Genomic DNA, 23,388 nt, shown 5'->3' on the forward strand with positions numbered 1-23,388 from the left:
GATATTTTTTTCGTATCCATAATGAGCATTCAAGAAATTATATCACTTAATTATGTCAATTATACCATCGGTGTTCAGTTTAAACATGTGCTTCTTAAGAAAAAGAAGGGAAGGTCCAGCCAGCCAGACCGTCTGTGTGGGATATAACACATAATGGCACAAATAAAGGACTTGTTCAGACATTTGGGCATCGGAGAAACCTACACACTGAAGTTCTAAAGAAGTCTTGACGTTTGTTAGCATGGTCCATTACTTCGAGTCGTTTAGCAGGTTTGCTATTTTCAAACGGGATATCAGGATCTTTAACATGAAGGGGCAACAACCAAATCTGCTGATGTGTGTCAGTTAGCCGCAAAACGTTCATGGTGATGTCAGTAAATCCTGCATGTCTTTTCCACCAGTTCGACGCAGCACACATTTTGACTCATGGCTGTACGTACCAGTCAGTTTCTCTGTCGCTGTTTGGCCATATACTCTGCGTGCTTCAAATAACTGACTTCGTAACTAATGCCTCTACGTAAAACAGTATCTTCGTTAAGACTCAAGACTCCGAAAACCTTCCAAAAGATGTCGATTCCGATCCTCCTCCAATAAGACCATGCCCGGTCTTGGAATCACTTTCTGAGAATATATCGCCCATTTTGTTCAAGTTGGTGAAATCATTCACACTGATTTCCCGATTGCCTAAAGATTCAAACTGAAATCGGTTAACTGCTACCCGTGGTAATAATGTGGAAGAACACAGATCAAGCAGTCAGAATTAGACTTGATTGTTTACTGCCCTGACATGTGACAACTATAAAAGTACCAATCACTTGGTTGTCTTGCCAAAATTTGATTATTTTAATAAGGGTCCTTATGACCTAGCTGGAATGCTGCTTGTCAGGGCAGTGAAAGGATACAACGAACGTGAGGTGCTTATCTTTACTAAAATGGATCCTAGGTGACTTCTACTAACTGTAACAAAGACGGGATCAGACAGTTACAAAGGTTATATCCTTTAACATTGATGGTGAAAATGTCGGGTTCATATTGTTCATACCATGACTTATGGCAAAAATCACTTCGTCATGGCGACAAGACATCATGAACAATGCTTTGACGCTGAATTCTACATGCGGCAACTGTGGATAGGCAGCCTATGTTGGAAAGTAGATTTGGGTGTGTTTTCCTAAATTTAACAACTTTGAAAATGTACAGATATTATACTTGTGCCCACATCACACTGTTGACAACAGCAACATTTAGGCACCTCAAAATAATGACATTGGCACCCACATGTAGACAACAGTGGTAGGTGTCTAAACCGGCACTCATTGGGACTGACGAAATAATCCGGTTTAGACAAAGTGCTGGAATGTAGAGCTGATGGTAAATTACAAGCTATGGATAGGACTGAGATTATATGCCAGTGTTGACAACTTGCCGGATTGGACAGATGCCGGTTTTGACAGCATGCAATGTCCATTCATTGTTTTTTAATGGAAATGAACAAAGCTGTAAAACATTTCTAAGAGTTTATTCCACAAATTTTTCTGAGAGAAAAAAAATATGGAGTTATTATTTGGAATAAACGCACAAAGATATTTGTATGAATAAATGATATACAAAATACAGCAAAGAAAGGTAGACCCAGTGACCATGCATACACTTGTGGTTGACATTCACATTTGTAATGTGTGTTAGAAATTGAGTCCATCTTACAGTCAATTTTCATGCAGTCATAGATGAGACACTTCAAAATAGAAATGACAGACCCTTTTCCATATCAATAGGAATTTTACAGTTTTTATTATATCTTAAACATCAAAGTACAACATATGCATACACCATCACATATCCACTTGGACAAAGTATTTTTTTAAAGGTATGTATGTTTCAAATATCAGAAGAATAATTGAGTTGATGGTACAATCTTGACTATGATGACTTCAGTGTGTGTTTATTATCAAATAATGTTAAGAGCTACTTGTGTAAAGGTGAGCAAATCCTATTACATCATAAACAATTTTTCTCTAGAAAACAAATTATGGAGTGTATGGTACAAGCCAATATAGCGAATGTCATCAGATATCATTTTTTCACTGATGCATCACATTTAGAAAGGTCCTCCACATGCCTAATATAAAGCTTTTGGAAAGGTGTACTGAGGACAGGAAGGCGGTAACCTTTATCAACCAACCTCTAAGCACGAGTCATATGTTTCAAATGTTATCTCAAAAGTTGCCAAATGTTGGAGCTGTTGGAATATTGTTTGAAAAGTTAAAGATCATACGCAACATAAAACACAACTTTGCAGATTCTGATGCCTTTAGGTATGCACTTACCAAAACCATTCAAGATAAAACTCTATGTCTGGTTTATTGACACCCATGTGTCTGCCTGCCTGTCTGCTAAATTTCAATCACTGATCACATGCAATTTAAAATTAACTCCTATCATGCTTATAAGCCATAAACAAAGAGCTGGCTAAGCATATTGGCAGATAAACCAGTGGCCAATAACAAGGTGTCGTTTCACTGGAGTATACCACCAGCTCTGACCGGGTTCAATATCGCAGCTGCTTCATTTCGAGGAAGGTTAACCAAAGTACAAGATATTGCACTTTCGATTTGGAGTTATATGCTTATAATTTTGTTTATTTGTTTTTTTTCACAATCACCAATGCATTTTATATATCATCAACAAGTGATAACTGTGTTATAATTGTTTGATTTTTGGATCGCATGTGACCTTTAACTAGTGGAAAATCCCTCTTTTCATACAGCCTTGTGAATACTTTATTAGTGCTGAATTTTTATGCATAGAGTACTAAGAACCTCTTAAGTTGAAAGGACCTTACTATGAGTTTTAGGGACATGACATAAAAGAGGGGACAAAATTTGCGGAAGATTAATTAATATATTGTATTATCATATCATTTCTACAAACATCTAATGTGACTGAATAGTATTACGAACAATTACACTGACACTGTGTATCTAAACACCTTATTGGTGTAGGCGTTCACGTTAGATACTGTACATGCTTATCTTAATATATATTCCAGCATAAAACAATACAGTATAGTTAAACAGGATCTATTCAAAACATTATTAAGCCAATGCAACAATTACAACCAGCCTTCCACTATTGCAATGGAAATTTTATGAATGAACCTCTTATACTGAACAGCAAAAGAAACGTAAGTCTGGCTTTTTGTCAAGTATTTAAATAGGAGACAACAGAAATTATATCTAATTGTTTATTTTAATAGAAAACACTGTGTATGTAACAATGACATCAACATTTAATTGCCTTAAGTTCAAACTGATCACAGTCCGTCAACTGGAGATACACCTGAAAGGGAAAGGTGACAGTCTTTTTAGTAACTCATATAATCTGCTTGAGCTTCTTGAACACAGGCTATGCAAAGTCACCTCATTGAGTTCACAAGAGTCAGAAAGAATGCCTGAGGGAGGTGGTTCTACTCAAACACCTGTCTCTGTACTAAACGTGAAAGTGTGAGTGGCTGTCTACCTGCAGCAATCTTGCATCCAATTTCATTCCAGGATACTAGATGGGAGCCATATCCCGGGAAAGAGATGGTCGAGGAAGAATGTTAATGTTCTGATCCAGAAAATCCATCAACACTCTTGCTGTGTGAAGGCTGTTAAACTGCATAAACTAAGGCTGCTGTTACTGTTGCTCTTGCATACGAGCTATCATGCATGAGTGTCCAGTAGGGGAACAATCAGCAAACAGCCCCAGTTAGCTGATGACATTGAGAAAGTCATGTAATGACAGCCCAATTGTCTAGCTACAGCATGTACACCTCCTAGCATCAATACTGAGCTGTTATTTGACACAAACCTTTATAAAGGATACTTGCGAGTGAAATGCATGTATTCCATTCATAGCCGTCAATGCCCGTGCTAAAATTATGGTTTTACAGCACTGTTGGTGTGTTTGTGCTAATGTTTCTATGGACACCAAACTGCATGACATCATCTCATCTGGGATCATTATGTGACTTTATGATGAACGTTTGATAAACGTAATCGCTTACTTTTATGATACTTCATTTTTTCGAAACTTGTACTTCTTTTGCTGAGCAGTATATTATTTGTAAGTGCAGATGGCTGAGCTATCATGATCAAGTTGAGGGTTATTTAAACTACATCTGCAAAAAAGTATGGTAATTAAATGGTATGTACAAGGAAATCAAGTACAAGGTATGTTACTCTAAATATACAAGCACCAAAAAAGTTCTGAGAGCATTTATCTCTGACAAGATGCAAAGCTTTACAGTCAAACAATCTACCCCATGCACAACCCCTTCAACTTGTTATGACGGTAGGTGCGGAAAAACCTTGCCTGACACAAAGCAATATATATTTGATGAAAACAGTGAAGTAAATCTTCAGTGTTTTGTTACATTCTATAGTATTCCCAGAAATTATTGAGAATCATGTTGCATCTTGTAACTCATTACGTTTATTAACTTCTGGCGTTTTACTTACATAAACATGTTAAAACATCATCCTTTTACAGTCTCAGTCTTATTTTAGTACTTTGTTAGACCTCCTCGCTCAGCAATGCATGCCTGAATACGCCTAGGCACACTACCCATCAAAGTTTGTAGGTAATCGTGTGACAGGGTATCCCAATATTGGACCACCTCGACCTTCATATCTTCAATATTTCTCAGTCCCTTTTGGTTTATTCTGTCCTCCATGACTCCCCACACATTCTCAATTGGGTTTAGGTCTGGGCTGTAACTGGGCCAGTCTAAAACTTGAACATTTTCGCCCGACAACCACTGTTTTGTGTAGCGCGCAGTGTGTTTTGGGTCATTATCATGCTGGAAAATCCAATCATCTTCATACAATGTTTGTGCTGTCGGAAGAAGGTGACCATTTAGAATGTCAACGTATTTTTCTTTTGTCAAGTTTCCCGTGAAAACACACAATGGCGTCACTCCGCGAGCCGATATGCTACCCCACATGTGAAACTTCGGGCTATGTTTTGGTCGCTGGTAGATAGGTTTGATAGTATCTTTGGTCCAAATTTTCACACAATTAGGGAAATGCCAAACAGAACTTTCATCCGAAAAGAAAACATTATCCCAATCTTGATTTTCACGAGCCCGACACCAGTTTAAACGTTTTTCCTTTTCTGGATCTTTCATCAACGGCGAGGGAATTCCACATTTTTTCACCCAATTAAGTCTCTGTAATTCCTGCCTAACTGTTTCATTGCATACCTGAGGACTTCCTCTGCTAATCATTTCATTTCTGATGTTCTCAACACTTTTCAATTTGCCCCTACTCACAATCTGCCCAAGTCTTCGGCAATCCCCAACACTGAATTTCCTAGGCCGACCTGCCCCTGCTTTGTGCTCTATCCCGGTTCCTGTTTGAATATTCTTCAAAGTTCTGTATACTGTAGACAGAGGAATACCATGTCTACAAGCTAACACTTTAGCATCAGCCTCACCCCTTTCAAAATCATCTAGAATGAGCTTTCTTTTCTCTCTTGCTGTAAATTCTGCCATGTCAACACAGGAAGCCGTCTGCTCAGACAAGGGAGATAACTCTTGACGTAATGAGCTGCCTTCTAAGCCTTCAAGAGTTGTCTCCCTTATTTAGTATGCTTAGTGCATAGTGAAAGCCCCTTTTCCAATCTTAGCATCATTAGAAAAAAAACAAAGATTTTCTCAATAATTTCTGGGAACACTGTAATTTACAATGTTTTATTCTTTGTATAACATTGAACAAAACTGTACCAAACAGATGAGTTGAACTTGACTTAACAGTTACTGTAACTGCCATATTTTGGTCAAGTGAAAATAATTCAGTTCAGCACGATTATACACAACCACAACAAGACACTTTCAATTGGTCAAAATACACAAATACATTTTTCAGTTAGTAACCTTTTGAAATTAAAGATTGAACTGTACCAACAAGAGGGTTGTAGTTTTTTGCATTTCCTGCTGAAAGTTTTCCAGAATTATAAATATCCCAACCACTTGCTGATCTTGATACAGAACACATGATGACAGCCTGGCTATACTTGGCATGGGTGAAGGTAGTTTTGCACAGGTTTTTGTGTGGTTTATCTGCCTCATAGAACTTTAAACTAGGGTATGGGTATCGGGCAATATTTGGAGAATTCCATGCACTAAGGGTGAAGAAGAGATGTGTGATATTGGCAGGGATTTTTCTTAAAGACACATGAATTGTGTGATGCCCTTTTCTTCGTTTGTCATCCATTACATCTCCCGAGTGCCTGATTGATGCATTCATATTCACCACATGCTCGTAGTCCACAACACCCTGAAACGTTTGCCCACTGAACTGAAGGCAGCTTGCATCAAGGTAGTCCCGTCCTCTGTTGTGTGGGTAACCCCAGTACAAGTCAAACACAACATGATCAAAACCTTCAGGAATAGCAAACAGCAGGATCACTAAATGTATGACAGAGTTTGGTTCCACACCATAGTCAATCAGTCGCATATGTTTTCCTGACTCCCCATACACCTGCAAAAGAAATGTCATTTTTGATTTATGAGTGTACAAGTACTTTAAAAGTAGCATTGATGTAAAGCACAAAGAAAAACAAACAATTATTATTAGTTATGTGTATTCTGTAAAACTCAGAGACAGCAGTTAACATGATTGAGGATTACTAGTGAACCAGACAACACCTTCACCTTGCCAGTTTACCATGGTGCCTTATATCCTTGTGACAAGTTCCTCCGGGATCTTTCACAACTAAATTTCAGATACAGTGAATATATGGGAATGCAAATGTGAGCCAAAGCCAAAATACGCTTGTAATTTCCAGTAGCTTAAGGGAAAAGCTTTTATGAGTTAGTGATCCTTTTTTTTCAAAATAAATGATATTAAATCTCACAAAAAGCAACAATGTCAATGTAATGATCAGTTTGATAAGGTCTAGTTTAACTATGGTTATAAATTGTGAACAATCCCTACTGTCCAACCAACACTAGAATGAGGTGCGCGAAAGATGTGTTTGTGAAAGGAGAGAGGGGACCCTGTCATGTACTGATCCACTACCTTCAGGAAGGGGGAACAGGTTTGAAAACTGATGATTTTTGTGATCCTTGCAGTAATCACTTTCTACACAATGATTTGAAAACATCATGTTTCTGCTCGAGCACTTGTATACTAGTATCTTGTAAACTGGACTGTGAAAAGACTGGTAAACTGAAAACAGGTATCTGAAACTTTTACACTATCAATAGGGTAAAGAGGGTCAAGCCATTCATTCACAAACGTGATGATGCCTACAATGTCATTCAGTACCTGTGTACAGTTTCCCACAGCACACACAGTGCACTAAAAATATTTGCCTTAGCCTTTAAAAAAATTTGAGTGCTGTATTGCATTGTGTATGGAAATCATCAACTGTAAAATAGCAAATAGAACCCATTCCAGTAGAGTGAGAGTATACTGACACGTTTCACAAACAGTTTATCACTTTACATACCCACAGCCCCTCTATGGTAGAATGGACTGCACCGCTATTCAGATTCACAGGTTCAAATGACAGGACAGCATTATTCCTAATGTACATCTCAAGTAATGGTGTTGTGAACCCATAGGTGTGTATGATGAACTGATATCCCAATAATATGAAGCAAAGGACACTGGAGAACATTGGAATATCGTGCAAAAAGAAATACACTATCATTGTGTCTCACCTTGATAAATCATAAATACAGATAGCCATGTCATGAAAGTTGTTGTCAAATATTTTCAGCATAAGTACTAAGGATATAGTTTGAAAAAGAACTTCAAATCAAATAACAGCTTCTTTGGTCCTGGCAAATACAGAGCAGTTGTAGCAAGTCCTAAAAATATATATCACTTCATTACACACTGACAAAAAGAGTTTCAGCATGGCTGCACTGGTAGACTATGAAATAAGATTCACACCTCTTTAACACAAAAGTGTCATTACTGATGAGAACTAAGGAGAGAGTTATCATCTGCATGTGGTTTCCCTGGACATGCCATACCTGAACAACAGACAAGTAGGCTACATTAAATCACTCAATGACTTTCAAGGAAGTTAGAAATAAATGATCTGTCAGATATCAACTTTTCATTTCATTGTTGATTTACACCTACCTTTAACTCTGTTGCATTATATAACAGCTTCTGTTTCTGGACATCATGTTGGAGCTCCTTCTGAATTTCCTCTTTCACCTTGAGAATGGTCATGTCTGGTTTGAAAGGTAAAGTAATTGACTCTCCATTTAAGACCGTGACCTGTATGACACCTTCACTTGCTCCTTCAGGAATGACATGAGGAGTGTATGATGTATCATATACTCGGAACATTTCTTTGAGGGTGTGTTGTAAAATCTCCATCATCTGACTATCGTTAGCAACAGTCTCCCCACAATCTGGATGAGGGCAAGCCTCATGTTCATGCACATAAGCCACAACACACTGCAACAAATAGGACCAGAATTCCATCAGGGTTACTGTTGTTACTTATCAAGGGTATGCGTTACAATCATCTTCATGACTATGTAAATATGCATATTCTAAAATTCTAACACTGGCTTAAACGTTTTGGTGGGATTTACATATCGTACTAGCATCTGTTTTGTTTTGATGTATCTGGTTTAAGAAGATTAAAAGATGAAACTGTATACCTACCCTCATGCAATGCTGTCTTGGATGTTTACAATTTTCTGTTATCTTCCTGGGAGGAAACTCATTGGACAACTTCACAGTTTGGCACATTTGACACCTCATTTTCACAGCTAATGGTAACCTGAAATAAAATGAAAAGAACAAATAGATGATGAATTCTGAAATGGTTGGAAGTCCCTAATCTGAGTAACGAAAGGATTATTGTTTGGTTCAGGGAGTAATGTATGATGTATGTAATTGTACTACTGGACATAAAACTGATCCTACACCTTCTTGCATTTACAGCTATTTGGTTACACACCTCGCACTTTTGAGACTAAGCTTGAAATGTTTCCATGGAAACCGAGAAAATAAGAAATGACAAAAACATAGCAAAAGGCACCACTTTAGGTTCTGATTGATATATCTGCCAAGTTTTGCAGAAAAATATTGAACGTTTTTTGAGTTAAGCTCCGGAAACGAAGCCCACCCCCCCATCCAAGTCCCAAACATTTCCATGGAAACCCAGAAAATTATAAATCACAAAAACCTGTAAATAGCACAAGAGTCCTCAGAAGACGACATATCCCCCCGCCCCCCACATGTTTGAAAGGACAAATCATCTCACAGTTAGTCATTGGTTTTTTTAGACTTGAATTGCTTCCATGGAATCTGTCAAGATCTGTTGAAAGATATGAAATGGTTTTCGAGTTTGGGGTCTGCCCTACATATCTACAAAGTGTTGCTAAAAGATATTAAGAAGTTTTTGAGTTCTGCTCAGGAAACAAAGATCATCCCTCCGTTTTGAAACTAAGTCCAAAACGTGTCCATGGAAACCGAGAAAATAATAAATCACAAAACCCTGTACATTGCAAAAGGCACCACTTTAGGTTCTGATTGATATATCTACTAAGTTCTGCAGAAAACTATTGAACAGGTTTTGAGTTCTGCTCCAGAAACGAAGCCCATCCCTCCATTTTGAAATGTTTCCATGGAAACCGAGAAAATAATATATCACAAAAACTTGTATACACCAAAAGGCACCACTTTGGGGTCTGCCACACATATCTACGAAGTGTTGCTGAAAGATATTAAGAAGTTTTTTAGTTCTGCTCTGGAAACGAAACACACCTCTCACTTTTGAGACAAAGTCCGAAACGTTTCAATGGAAACCGAAAAAATAATAAATCACAAAAATCTGGATATACTAAAAGGCACTACTTTGTGGTCTGCCACACATATCTACCAAGTTTTGCTGACAGATATTACAAGTTTTTGAGATGTGCTCCAGAAACAAAACACTCTGACTTTTGAGACAAAGTTCAAAACGTTTCCATGGAAACGCAGAAAATGTTAAATCACAAAAACCTGTACATTGCAAAAGGCACCACTTTAGGTTCTGATTGATATATCTACCAAGTTTTGCAGAAAAGTTTTGAACGGTTTTTGAATTCTGCTCCGGAAACTAAACACACCTCTCACTTTTGAGACGAAAACACTTCCATGGAAACCGAGAATATAATAAATCACAACAAGAGTCATCAGAAGATGACATATCCCCCCGGTCCCCACATATTTGAAGTTATTAACAGTTATTAATCAATCAACATGATTTTGGTTAAACCTTTGAACAATAACTGATGTTTCCTCTCTTGCTGCACTTCCATGTGCTTGCTACATAACATGTAAAATATTTACCATATCAGAAATGGAATATTGGAATAGACTTATACTTAGTCTCTGAATTTTACAATTTGGACAGAATCAAGCAATTCCTTTCCAGTGAAAAGGGGCCCTTGTGAGATTGGAGATTTTGAACTTGAACCTGAGGAAATCTGTGCTTGCTAAACGGGGAAAGAAAGCTGGGTAGAAGGGAAAATAATCTCATTTGGGGGTGTAAAACCATTCCCCCCCCCCCAGCCGTTCGCATCCCCTCCCCACCCAGTCATGTGTTTTCTCACATTCAGAGGTTTTAGCAGAAATATGCATTCTCAACATGTGACATGTAGCAACAGTAATGATATACCACTTTCTGTGCAGTCTTAAGTCACACTGAACCTGTATCTTGTAAGACTCTTAACACATGTGACTCTCCAACATGGTTTCATCATGTGAAGAAGTAAGAGATGCTAGTATTAATGTCAGTATGTGTAACGCTGCCAGTTAAAAAAATCTGGTGTACCTGTAAAAACTAACCTCACTTTTAAAAACCTTGTGGCTTTCAAGTGTTCAGTTTACATGCATAATCAATAGCATAAAACAAACATGCAAAGGCAAAGTGTTGTTTTATTTAGGGGAACTAAAATATATAGATATATGTCAAATGTGTATATTTAATACCATGGGTCTATATATATGATGAGATAATATATCCCATGATAGTACTGACACTATTACATATGGAACTATGAAACAGTTAAATTGAACCGCTGTTACTTGTCATGCTCATTTGCTTCAATCGACCCATGGCAGCTAAAAAGCCGTAGGCGTAGCGGACGGTAACTCAGAATTGATGTTTCCTAAATTTATCACTCCAAAATAATCAGAGCTATTGGAAATAAATCTTTGTTCTCCAGTTTGACAGCAGACTAATTACCCACATTCCTTACCTTTGGCCAGGACCGAGAGTGTGCAGCAGATAACTGCATATGCAAATGACACGGGTACGTCAGGAGACAAGGTACGTGTTAACATTGAGGTACAGTCACAATCAGTATTTACGAAACATCAAGCATGCATCTTTAAAGTAGGACACCGTAGTATCGGAGCCAGCCACTAATCTCCAGTCTGTCGTTCTTATTCAAATTGAACATCATTCTGAACCCTGGTAACCTTTCGCGCAATGGAATCGTCCTTCTGACGCAAACTCAGATGATACAATTTCCAGGAAGTGTACTTCTAGTTTCGTTTCGAAGAAAGGATTCTAGAAAGTACGGTACATCGTTCGGGCCATAAAACTTCTTTTATTTACTCTCTATTTTACGCTAGACTCTTAAAAAAATAGGTTCTGTTGTAGAATAATCAACATGCTGCCTTGGAAAGTTCAAGTCGTATTAATGTCGGCTCAAACATTGAGTGGAACCTTGGGTTGTTCATTAGCTGAATTCACTGTCCTGTATTCAGTGTCCTGTAGATTCTTTCCCAAGATCATTAGACATATAGTGTGGTAAATTTTCAAATTAACAACATCAATTTTCAAGATAACAGCTTGACTTTTAGCATAGGTTATTGATTTTTTAAGAGAATAACTCGAATTATGGAAATAATTGTCTTAATTGAAGTTCCTCGAAAGATGTGTAGGACAGTAAAGGGTTTCCATAGACTCTTCTTCCAGGTATTCCGTTGCCCGAATATTGTTTATTTGTGTAGTGTCCAGGCTGCAAGTTTGCGCATTCATTCGAACATTTTGATTCGGGTCCATATTGAATGCTTTTGATGTTTCTTAACTGTTTATTTCTTAGAGCGTTTGCACAAGATACAGTTGAGCTGTGAGTATTGGACCGAAGCCGTTTGGTCAACAGTTTACTCTATGCACGGTGACGTGACGATGATCTGAACATCCATGGACGACATCGCCTACTTGGCCACTGGAGGAAAATACACACGGTTAGAGCTGATAACTAACAGGTAAATATTTTGGCTGTAAGACGAGGAAGAAAGGCTTGGGGTGGTCAGAGAGAAAATCCACTGAGTAAACGGTATAAACATGCATTCTCGTGTTATTATTTGCATAAAAGAAAACATTAAATATCATATTTTTTGCACTAAAAAGTTACAGTTGTCAGGGATAATCTACACCAGGGATGTCACTCGCTGGCTTTCTTTAAATTTGTGCTAATTAACGTGTGCCAACTCTCAGTGACTTGGCTCGTTCCCAGCGCTACAGTCCGCTACAGACCCTGAAGTATATATATATGGAAGAAAGCCCAAGTCTAGAAAATGTGATAAGTCTAGATTTCCATAGCTTCTGAAAGTGAAGAAAGTCTCAGGGCTCCATTTCATTATATTATTTTTTTTCACTATGAAAGTTTTTCAGTAAAATATGTTCATTTCAGAGAGTTAGTCACTTAGTCTACCAGCGCTACTTGAGCTGTGTTTAACAGAACTACAGCCGGTTTATTGTATCAATCGGAATTTTACAATGAATGAATGATATATAGTAAGAATGAAAGAAGGAAACAATAAACGAAAGAAGTAGGTAAATGAATGAAAGAATAAATGATACACAGTGGCCTTCCCTCCCAAAACATCTTATATGCGAGATGGCAGTTATCACTTATCACATCATCAAATCCATTGTCCTTTTGCAGATTAGAAATAGGAACCAGATATCCTCGAACTGATTTGTAGCTGATTAAGCCCTTTACATCAACGAGGTATGCGATATAAAGAGTAATAGTCTCTGTGGAGGTGGGCAATGGAGGAACATCTAATTTTTTACAGTAATCTAAGTAAGATCTTAGCTGGCAACTGTATGTTCTCTGTGTTGATTCCGCCAAAGCCTTAGATTTGAGTCTAAATACAGTCCTTGCGATAAATGCAAATGACATGTGATTCAAAAGTTTTGAGCTAGTGAAAGGCGTGACAGATAAATGCGGCAATAAATTATACAGTAAGGACAAACATTCAGGTTCCTCTAATCTGGATACTGTCAGCAACCAAATTACAATCCCCTTTTAAGTGCACTGCCACCAACTCAATGTTATTCAGTGCTCTCATCCAAAAAAGTTCCCGAACATATTTTGTGGCGGCTTGGCTACGGTCAGTACCATTATTCACAGCAGTCATGCATGTAACGTTGTTCGTATGGACCAAAATTCGTCTATTCTGAAATAGGAGCCGCCAACGTTTTAGTGCTAGAACCACCGCCACAAGTTCTTTCACATTTATATGTTCATCAACCACTTTAGGCACATCCAGGCAGCAGTTCCAATAAGCAAAGTCTCCTTCCACATAAGCACCTGCGCTGGTGTCACACGCATCTGTATACAGATGCATAGAGGGTGACACTGGTGCGAAACTCACAGTTCCATTAAAAATGCACATAAAATCACACCACCAGTCAATATCAGCTCTGCATTCTGCATCAAGTTTTACTTTATGCTGACCACCTTTTAACACACCCTTCAAATCAAACATTCTCCTTAGGAATGCCCAACCACCCTGAACGACTTGTGCTGCCCAACACAGCTTGCCTACAAGTGTTTCTTGAAACTCGCACAGTGTTGTCAACAACTCTTCACATTTCCTTCCAGTTAGTGAAAATGTGAGCAACATTGTGTTTATTTCTATTCCCTAAAACACTATAGTTTGACTGGGACCATCAACTTTTCCCCAGTTGATGTCAAATGCCAAGCAACAGAGCACATCCACTAATACTTGCATAGCCTTAACACACTGCCCCTTGTTCCTGGAAATGATCAAGAAGTCATCAAGGTATGCAATAACACATATACTGAACCGGCACCACATAATTGCGCACACAGCTCCGGACAGGCTCTGGAAAATACTTGGGCTCTTGGCAGCCCCGAAAGGGAGGCGTGTATCTACCATAGAACACGGACATGTCTCTCCTTCAAAAGTCCAACACACACCAGTCAAATCATAATCTGAGGTATGCACTGCTACCGATCTGTATGCATGTTTAAGGTCTATCTTGGCAAGAAAATCATGTCTCTTTGCCCCAACAGATGGTGCTTATTACACTGTTCATCCTTTCTAACCAGCTGATGTTCTCGAAGAAGCTGGTTCGGAGTTCCCCATTGGAAACGCTCCTTCGCTTGCACATCCCTATACTCCTTGTTGTATAATAAAACTGAAGTCCAAATGTTTCTGCTTGCCAATCTGAAAACGTCACGCATGTAGCGGTGGTAGTCTAGCACTGTTTGAATCAAGGCCCCTTCCTCAATCAACTTATCTAGTATGCCTAAACTAGCATAGCCCCACATTTCCACACTAACACTGCTAAGTGGGGGTTTATTGCTACCCAACTTCAGTCTACCGTTGTCAAACTGTAACTCGCAATGTTTATTAACATCAAGAGAGTTCATCCACACGAAATACGTGATCTGACGACCATTACCTTCTATCATGTCTGTTGGAGTTACTTCCCTTTGTTGATTGACCTCCACATCATCACATGCTTTCAAGGTCACCTTGAACCTTTCTTATTTCAGCTTTCAACAAATCCTTTCGTCTTGCAATTCCGTTTCCAGACTCAAGCAGTCATCCTCTGCCAAGTGCAGCCAACTATTGTTTTGGGGTGTTGAAAACTAAGTGTCCCTGATTTGCTCACCTTCCGTACGCTGTCCGTTGCCGCTTGACTCGTGTTTCTGGGGCTTCAAAACCTCCAAAAACTCACTCATCTTCTTCCCCGCGCCCTTTCGTTTACCTCTATCCATGATTTTGGAACACTAAATGATTTCATATAGCTCTTCCTTTTCTTTGATTATTTTTAAATCTTGCCATGCACGCCATGTCACCATGCTTGCCAATTTTAGTGACATAGTGCAGGGGGAAGCAACTCTGCTCACCATGCAAAATACCATATTCCTACCACTAATTAAAACCGAATTTAACCTGTCAAATTTCTATGACGCAAAAGTATTGCGAGAACACGTGATAACCAGCTGTCCTTCTTAAAAAATCTACTTGTGACATTTTTGTTTGCATTAATAATTACATGTAGTTCAGATATCTTATACCATATGGGGACTGGAATGGACATTAGCAGAATGTTAACTGACACTGTCACACACCCCTCAAAAACAGAAAGTGTAAAACTGTCACAAAGCATCCTAAACACCTTTCCAGTTTTGTCAAATAATAAGATCAACAAAAAAGAAGGAAGTTATGGAATTATAACCCTCCAGCATCACAAGCATCAATGTCATATTTTTCACACACCTCAAATACACCCTAACATTTTGTTTTAGATTATGAAACTATCACTATTACTTGCAAATACATTTCACAGGAAAGTATATTCACCTCATAAGAATTAAAGGTGTATGTGAAAGATGCTTTTGAAGTAACTAGAAACACTCAAACAATGGTGAGTAGTATTTCAATTGCAGATCAGACCAGATCAGCGATATGACACTTTTTTTCACACACCTCAAACACACCATAACCTTCTTTTTTAGATTATGAAACTGTCACTATTACTTGCAAACACATTTCACCTGATAGTATATTCCCTTCATATGAATTAAAGGTGTATGTGAAAGATGTTTTGGGGGAAATAACAAGGAAAACTCAAATAATGGGGTACAGTGTTTCAATGGCAAATCAGAACAGATCGGCGATATATCATATTTTTTACACACCTCAAATACACCGTAACTTTCTTTTTTAGATTATGAAACTATCACTATTACTTGCAAACACATTTCACCTGACACTATACTTCCCTCATAAGAATGAAAAGTGTATGTGAAAGATGTTTTTGAAGAAACACTCAAACAACGGCGTGTAGCATTTCAATGGCGGATCATAAGTCATAAAACTATTACTATCACTTGCAAATAACTTAGGTATGTTTCCCTTCTAAAAATTAAACGAATGTGTGAAAGAAGTTTTTATCTGCACAATTTAGTCTATCATAGTGGTGAATCAAGAATAGAAGCCAGTGAGCTATAACATACCGATGTGAAAATTTACTACAAATCTATTGTCCTAACACGGACATTAATACCAATTATTTGACTTAAACTGAAGTGATCAAATAGTTAACCTATCTTCTACATGTAGGATTTCAGTTGTTAGCGAATTTAATCAGTGGCTGTAAATAAACCGGGCTCAATCTTAAATACTATGCTGCCGCCAAATTTGCTACACTGGTTATGTAATGACCCAAGACATATGTTCAGGGGGTTTTTGGGGAGTTTCTTCTCCCTGTATATATGGTCTCCCTGCAAATATGTAAGAGCTGTACTTTTTTTTGTACAGGTTGGCTGTTGAGTTACCATATTTTTTTCAATTCTACACACTGACATTGTCAAAGAGAGCTAAACTGGGACCATTCCAAACTTATGGCTTTTATTTTATTAATCTTGTTATAGATTTTGGGGGGAGGGAAGAGACAGATAATTAACAAACGTGAAGTTAGTTTGTGCAGGGGAGGAGAAGGGAGTGCAGTGTCACTTCCTAGGAACATAAATTTAAGAGCAGGGTGGGGAGGGTGTCACTTACATTGCTCATGCTTCTCCATAAGAATCATCAACCCCTCTCACCCCCTCTCGCCCCCACCAACACACACACAAAGAAATTTTTTTAACCTTCCCTTACATTATTAGTAGGCATATTCTGTTTATGTCAAATATGAATAGGTTTTTTAAAGGTCTTGTTCACCTCAACACAGAAATCAATTTTGATCAGATTTAAAAATGGAATTCATCTTCACTTGTCTTAACAAAAACGGCATTCCCAATTCCCAACCTGTTTCATTGGCATTTTCATTTATCCAGACAATATTAAATATGTAATTATACATATGTATTGATTTGAACCAAAAGAAATGATGGCCATGGATGGATTTCACTATATCCATGCAGTGCAAGTGCATGTAAGATGTTGCTTGTGGGCAATATTTATTGTCAGGTTGCACCCAGTGCAGGTGATGTTATCAACTGCAAATGTTTGGCATATATATTCCTGTATCTAATATGCCTTTTCCTATCGTGTATCAGGTGAAACAATTAACAGATGCAAAAAATGTAAATTAGTCTGCTTTCATGCATTCTGTGGTCACAATCTTCTAACATATCATGGAGTGAGTGAGTGAGTGAGGATGGTTTTACATTGTTATTCGACAATACATCAGCAGTAACTCATAGGGCTGGGACGATGCACTGATACATTGCAATACATGTAAGTTTGATACAGCTATCATATTGTCAACTGGTGCGTCAATACAAAACAAAAACAGTATTACCTTAAACATGTTAAAGTGTGCATCTAGAGAAAAAGCCGCAAGTATGGTGAAATTATTTACTTGTTTATTACACGAGTGTTATTGTTATGTACAAATACCTTGAAATAAATCAATTTAAATCTTAAAAGTGTGTCATTCTTTCAAAGTGTATGTATCATGATATGTATTGTTTCGTAGGTGATATATCACGATATGTATTGTATCGTGTCATAGTGTATTGTCCCAGCCCTAGTTACACAGAAGGGGACCCCAGTAATGAGCTTTGCATATTGTGCCCATCTGGGGAATCAAACCCAGATCTTGAGAATATGAGCAGACACTTTAATTATTAGGTTTTAGTAAGGAAGTGAGTTGAGGTTTATGCCTCATTCCACCATATTCCAGCTATATATGGCGTCGATCGGTAAATAATGTAGTCTTGATTAGACAATCCAGTGATAAACAACATGAGTATGCGCAATTGGGAACCAATGACATGTTAACCACGTCAGTGAAACCCATCTGATCCCCTTAGTCACTTCTTAGAACATGCATAGGCGCCTTTTGTGGCAAGCATGGTTTGCTGAAGACCTATTTCACCCTGGACCTTCACAGGTCTCTTTGGGCTTTTAAGACATATTAGGATGTTTAGTGACATCCATACTGCATATGTTCTACAGTGTATATCACTTGGTAAAGCAGCAAGAGCTTCTACTTTTCTTTGACTTTAATTTGTTTTCTTCTTTCTTTCAGAGGATGACATTTATTTGTTGTGGTTAATGTTATCTGGCATTTCATCAAATATAGAAATGGCCACAAAGGAGAAAGGACTTGGTAAGTGCATAGAACCCTGCTTCTATTGGTATATATGAGCTCACAAGAGCTGAAGGTCAATGTGACCATAAACTGTTGCTTTTTCTATCTGTCTATGTGTATCTACTTCTTCTGGGAAGAGAACATAAAGCTTAGAGAAGATATCTTGGATCATAATCTGCCCGAGATTTGCTGTTAGGCATTATCAGAATGATTTTGGCTTGTTTGAGTGAAAGTTAGATGGATGCAAAACAGACATCCATTGTAAACCCAATGGAACAGCAAGAAGAGTTTTGGCCTAACATAAATGTAACGGTTATGCACTGTAGAATAGTTCTTAATTGTACATAGTATTTGGGTACATTCTTGATGTACAAAAGCCTAATGTTGCCACTTTTGTAGCCTATAATATTTTTCTAGCCTCAATTCTTGTTGCTTCAATTATTTACTAATTGGGAATTACAATTACTTAAGCAATAAAATCACTTTGTAAAATGGCACTGAAGTATATGTATGCAATTTTTTTTTCAGTAATTGATGTTGGACTCTATCCTGAGGTAATCACAGATGATGGGGAAAAGAGTTACATCACTGACATCAAGCCTGTGTATGACATCCTGAGAGATGTCCATTTACTGCAGATTCATCTAAGAGATGAGAAGAATTTCAAATTGGTTGATGTTCTGTTAGATGGGAAGTTCCTGACTCTCAGGGTCTTGATATTTGATTTACAAGAGTTGAAAAGCCTGTCCAAAGCAGTAGAAGATGGTTCCCTTGGAGAGAAACTGTTGAATTATGCCACAGAGAAGGGACTTGAAGCATCTCTTGGATGGCCTATGAAAGCTGAAACAGATTTGTCATTTCAGCTTGAAATCACAAAACAAAACGTCATTGAGGCAGAGAGCTTTTTAATGGAAAACAGGTATGAAATTTGAATGAAAACATTTCAATATGATTTTAGTCAGAATTATGTTAATAATCTATTCTTTTGTCATCAGAGAAACATCACATTTTCATTCAAAGATGTTTGAAAATGTGAGCAAGATAGGATGCCAGCCTCTTGTTAGGTTTGGTGACTCAGTGACACAAAAGGTCATGTTCATGCTAACTGGGTGGGTTTTAAAATGGAATTTGACTTAACTTAATATTCATGATCTTTGTGTCAGATCAATGTCAGTATTTTGGGGGGGATGGGGGTGGGTTGGGGGGGATCTAATCAGACTGACCCGTCACATGTCATTGCTATGTCAAATGTAAGGGTTGCTGTGAAAGTCATCCACTCATGAAATAAATATATTAAAGTATAGTATTCAGAAAATGGAAACACTAAGTGAATTTGCGAAAAGCGTGATGTTGAAGTTCATGTCAAACAGCATTCTCTTCCCACAGTGGTTACTTGTCACATCTTCCTACGTAACCTCTGTTCTAATACGACCCTTTCATGGTGCGAGTGTTCAAGACCCGTGATAGGAGGCAATCAGATTTAGTAGTGCAATCAGCGACCTTGTTTCAAAAGTGACCGTTCGAAAGATCTCGGTAATTTCCGGAGGCATCATGAAAACTAGAACCTCTTCTTGAGCGCGATACTCAAATGTTTCTTCTAGACAGAACTCAGTCATGTCATTGTTGTTTCTCCACATTGCTTGCATTTGTCAAGTTGAATCTAAGTCAATGTAACACGTGTTCTGATTGGACAGCAAAAAGGGAGATAAATCTGCTGCCATTTTTTTGCCGCTAGAGGATTTTATGAGAACGGCGAAATATGGCCGTATTAGAACAGAGGTTCGTAGGAAGATATGGCAAGTAACCTCTGTGGGAAGAGAATGGTCAAACAGATGATGATGGACATCTTGAAATGTTTCCATAAACTCAATATCTTTAGTATTTATGACTGGAATTAGAGAAAATATTTTCAACATGATCTCAAGGCAGGTCATGGCTGAGAGTGCTCATTCCCAAGATGAACTGGAAATGTAACAGAGAATCAGTCTTTATATGAACTAAATGTGAAACCAAAGAATGAAAATCTGTTGTGTAATCAACATTTGTATTCTAAAACTGACAAATTAACAAGTCAATGTACAGATATCACAATGGCAGTAAAAACTGGAGTAACAGTACAAATGCAAAGGCAGTGTAGTACACGAGTAGTGAATATTGTGAGACTTCCAGTTGTGAGACAGGGGAGAAGGTATTTAACAAAGAAAACACACCATACTCCCCTCTCTGATAAAATGGATTAACTGATGCTAATTAGGGTTTAGCTATGTAACTGTACCCAGTGAACAGAACATTACTTACATTTTATTCTCAAAAATCACATATAGTGACACAAAGAACATACAGCATATCGATATGCAGAGCTCTAGATAGGCTAGATAGAAAAATAAATGGGTACTACTGATCTTCAGTGGCTAGTCAGATTTTCCGATACCCATACTTTTATTTAAAATGTGGGTATTTACTGTGTCCTTAATTTTAAAAATGTTAAAAAAGATAACTATAGCCATTTATTTGTACTACAGACGTTAACATGGTCCTTGTTTAAGGGTAAATCCCCCCCCAAAGTTACTTTGTCATAGAAATTGAAATAAAAGTCGGCACGAATGTTATTTTAAACTGGTTAACTTTTTGAACAATAATATGGATCACTTTCTAATTGCTATTCAGTGTCACACCTTTTAGGCAATTTAGTAGGTGTGGGCTTGTAATCACAGAAGAGTTTTCCAAGAAGAGTCTGCCGTTACGTCTTCTTTTTCTGAGCCAGTGTTTGATTGCAGGACTGCAGAGAGGGACGCAGCGTACAGACTTTAATGCGTAAATCCAGTTTTCCAGAACCAAGTGATGCTCTAAACTTAACTCTAAAAGTAATAGAAGCAAGTTTGGCACAGTTAAGCATTGAATCTTTGTGACACAAAATGACCCCTTTTGTAGAGTTATTCAGGTAGAAGTTTGGAATAAGTTCCACTGATCATTTCTCTAAGCCTAGGCCATTTGTCATGAAGTTTGTCAGATTGTAGCAGGGTCCCACCAGTTTAATGTGTTCTTCCAGACCTTGGTGTAGATCCCCTTCTATCACTTTGACCTCTTCATGTGCTCCATAGAGGGTGCCAAGATGTGTGACAGCATCTCCAGACTCTTCTCCAGTGACATTGTTACTATAAGTGGTTCCAGAGGCTTACCCATATCTGTTCTCCATATTCTTCATGAGGTTCTTCAGGTCTCAAACTGTCCTTTCATTGTTTTAGCAAATAACAACTCATCTCCACCTACAAATGATTCTACATTCTTTATTTTACTTCTAGTCTTCATTTCCTTCAAGCACTGCCACTTCATAGCCAGCAAAGTACTTGTACAAAAAAAAACAAAAAAAACTGCTTCAACTGCATTTTTCAAGCCTATCCACTGAATAGAATGTGGTTCCTTGATTGTCAGTTCTGGCTCTTATAGAAATGTTGGAATACTTTTAAGAGCAAGTATCTGGCTACTTGCAGATATAAAGCTTTAAAGTGAATTGAACTTATCTCTGAATTTAACCATGAATTCAGTTTCTTTTATTAAATCAGTGCAAGCAAGGTTCAAGTTGTGAGCTTCACAATGGGTCTGGAGGCTGAAAGGAAAATACTTGGTTTGCATTTGTTTTCCTACATCTGTGTGCTTACCCATCATTGCAACAGCACTGTCAGTTGAGAAGGAAACACATTTTGTCAATGCCTAACTTTTCAATTCTTATGCTACACAGTTAACAATGATGTGAGCACTACCACGATCCAAAGGATGATTACTTAAGAAACTAATCACAAGTTCTCCAGCTTTCACATATCTGACACATATGCTTAACCCCTTTTCAACCATTCCATCAGTGCTTTCATCAAGCATCATTGAAAATACTTCAGATAAATTAATCTCATTGACATGTGTCTTTGTCAGGACATGGCAATAGATTTTTGAATCTCTGTTACAGTTGACCAACTCAAGGTCTTGTACTTGACACATCTGAATACTTGGTGTACCATCAGTAGCCCACACACTTCTAAGGGACAAACTTAGACTGACAATAAGTGAATCATAATCTCATTTCATCAGTTTGTTTATTGAAAGATAACTATGGAAACTTCATTTTCCCTGAATTGTTTTTGAAAGTTTATTCTCATCATGTTTTTTTGCCAGTGCTTTTGTAACCGTGGTGAGCAAATTTACCAATGTGTTATCGACAGCAACATCCGATTCAAAGCATGTTCAGCAATAATTTCTTTTGTGATGGCAGAAGTTTCAAATGATCAATTTTGAACTGTAACAAATTACAGAATCTTAATTTGAGATGATGTTTTAGTCAGTGAATGAACATGCGACTTCCATGAGGCCATCATTGATAATCATTGAGTGTCCAGACATTCTAACAAGAGGATTGATTTCATTGGATGATATTTTTAGCAGAACTATTCAAGACAAGTGTTACATACATAAGTAACTGCATTTGCGCAATTGTTTCTTTCTGTCGTTCATAATATGAAGAGGTGCAGAGTGAAATTCAATCAATAATCTATCCTATCTGATCGTAACAGTTTAAGTTTGATATGCACTTGTTTTTTGCTAGCAAGTCAGGGTTCGCATTTTAGCAAATAACCAAAGAGTTTCTGTAATTTCCTTTGCACATTTGGGATGCTACAGATATATTTCTGAGCATATTTTGGAAATATGCAGATGCGCAGCTTATCTAGACTTCTAGATACATATTAAAATATTAGCATGTTTACAAAAATATTGGGAAAGAAATTGATGTCTTATGGCATTTAGTGTTGGACTGCAAAATATAATGAGGAGTTCATTACAGAGAGATGATGTATAAAATTGGCGGATTCTTTAACATCTTTCAATGTCATAACCTGTTTCAATGAGCAACCAGTGATTTGTTGTTATAAGTTTAGACAACCAAAGCCTATAGTAATACGGTAATTGCAACAAATAAGGTTCTGAAAAAGCAAATGAAAAGATACACTCGACACT

The 23,388-nt window shown here is 37.7% G+C and overlaps 2 protein-coding genes across 3 annotated transcripts in view; one reads left to right on the plus strand and one right to left on the minus strand.

Annotated features, from left to right (window-relative positions):
• Positions 1-1,503: 1,503 nt before the first annotated feature.
• LOC137284756 (uncharacterized) lies at positions 1,504-11,517 on the minus strand. 2 transcript variants are annotated; one of them, XM_067816722.1, is made up of 4 exons: positions 11,264-11,517; positions 8,679-8,796; positions 8,142-8,465; positions 1,504-6,524 (listed from the first exon to the last, which is right to left on the minus strand). In XM_067816722.1, the coding sequence occupies exons 2-4, from the start codon at positions 8,775-8,777 to the stop codon at positions 5,910-5,912; spliced, it is 1,038 nt and encodes a 345-aa protein (XP_067672823.1). In that variant the 5' UTR covers positions 8,778-8,796; positions 11,264-11,517; the 3' UTR covers positions 1,504-5,909. The 2 variants fall into 2 exon arrangements, with proteins under 2 accessions (XP_067672823.1, XP_067672824.1); XM_067816723.1 differs by having other exon boundaries at positions 11,091-11,267.
• A 458-nt stretch (positions 11,518-11,975) lies between these two features.
• The window catches only part of LOC137284758 (uncharacterized), a 36,911-nt gene continuing 25,498 nt past the window's right edge, over positions 11,976-23,388 (plus strand). The window contains exons 1-3 of the mRNA XM_067816725.1: positions 11,976-12,281; positions 18,322-18,402; positions 18,913-19,303. Of these exons, the coding sequence (XP_067672826.1) occupies positions 18,348-18,402; positions 18,913-19,303 (446 nt within the window). The 5' untranslated portion in view covers positions 11,976-12,281; positions 18,322-18,347. The remainder of the gene's footprint in view (positions 12,282-18,321; positions 18,403-18,912; positions 19,304-23,388) is intronic.

This window comes from Haliotis asinina, chromosome 5, assembly GCF_037392515.1.
Source record: "Haliotis asinina isolate JCU_RB_2024 chromosome 5, JCU_Hal_asi_v2, whole genome shotgun sequence".
Taxonomy (NCBI): Eukaryota; Metazoa; Mollusca; class Gastropoda; order Lepetellida; family Haliotidae; genus Haliotis; species Haliotis asinina.

Excerpts from the sequence above, each read along its gene's own strand:
- LOC137284756 (XM_067816722.1), bottom strand. The coding sequence starts at position 8,777 with ATGAGGTGTCAAATGTGCCAAACTGTGAAGTTGTCCAATGAGTTTCCT. Across the intron at positions 8,466-8,678 it reads CAAGACAGCATTGCATGAGG|TGTGTTGTGGCTTATGTGCA; the intron begins GTAGGTATACAG and ends TATTTGTTGCAG. Across the intron at positions 6,525-8,141 it reads ATAATGCAACAGAGTTAAAG|GTGTATGGGGAGTCAGGAAA; the intron begins GTAGGTGTAAAT and ends TTTCTTTTGCAG.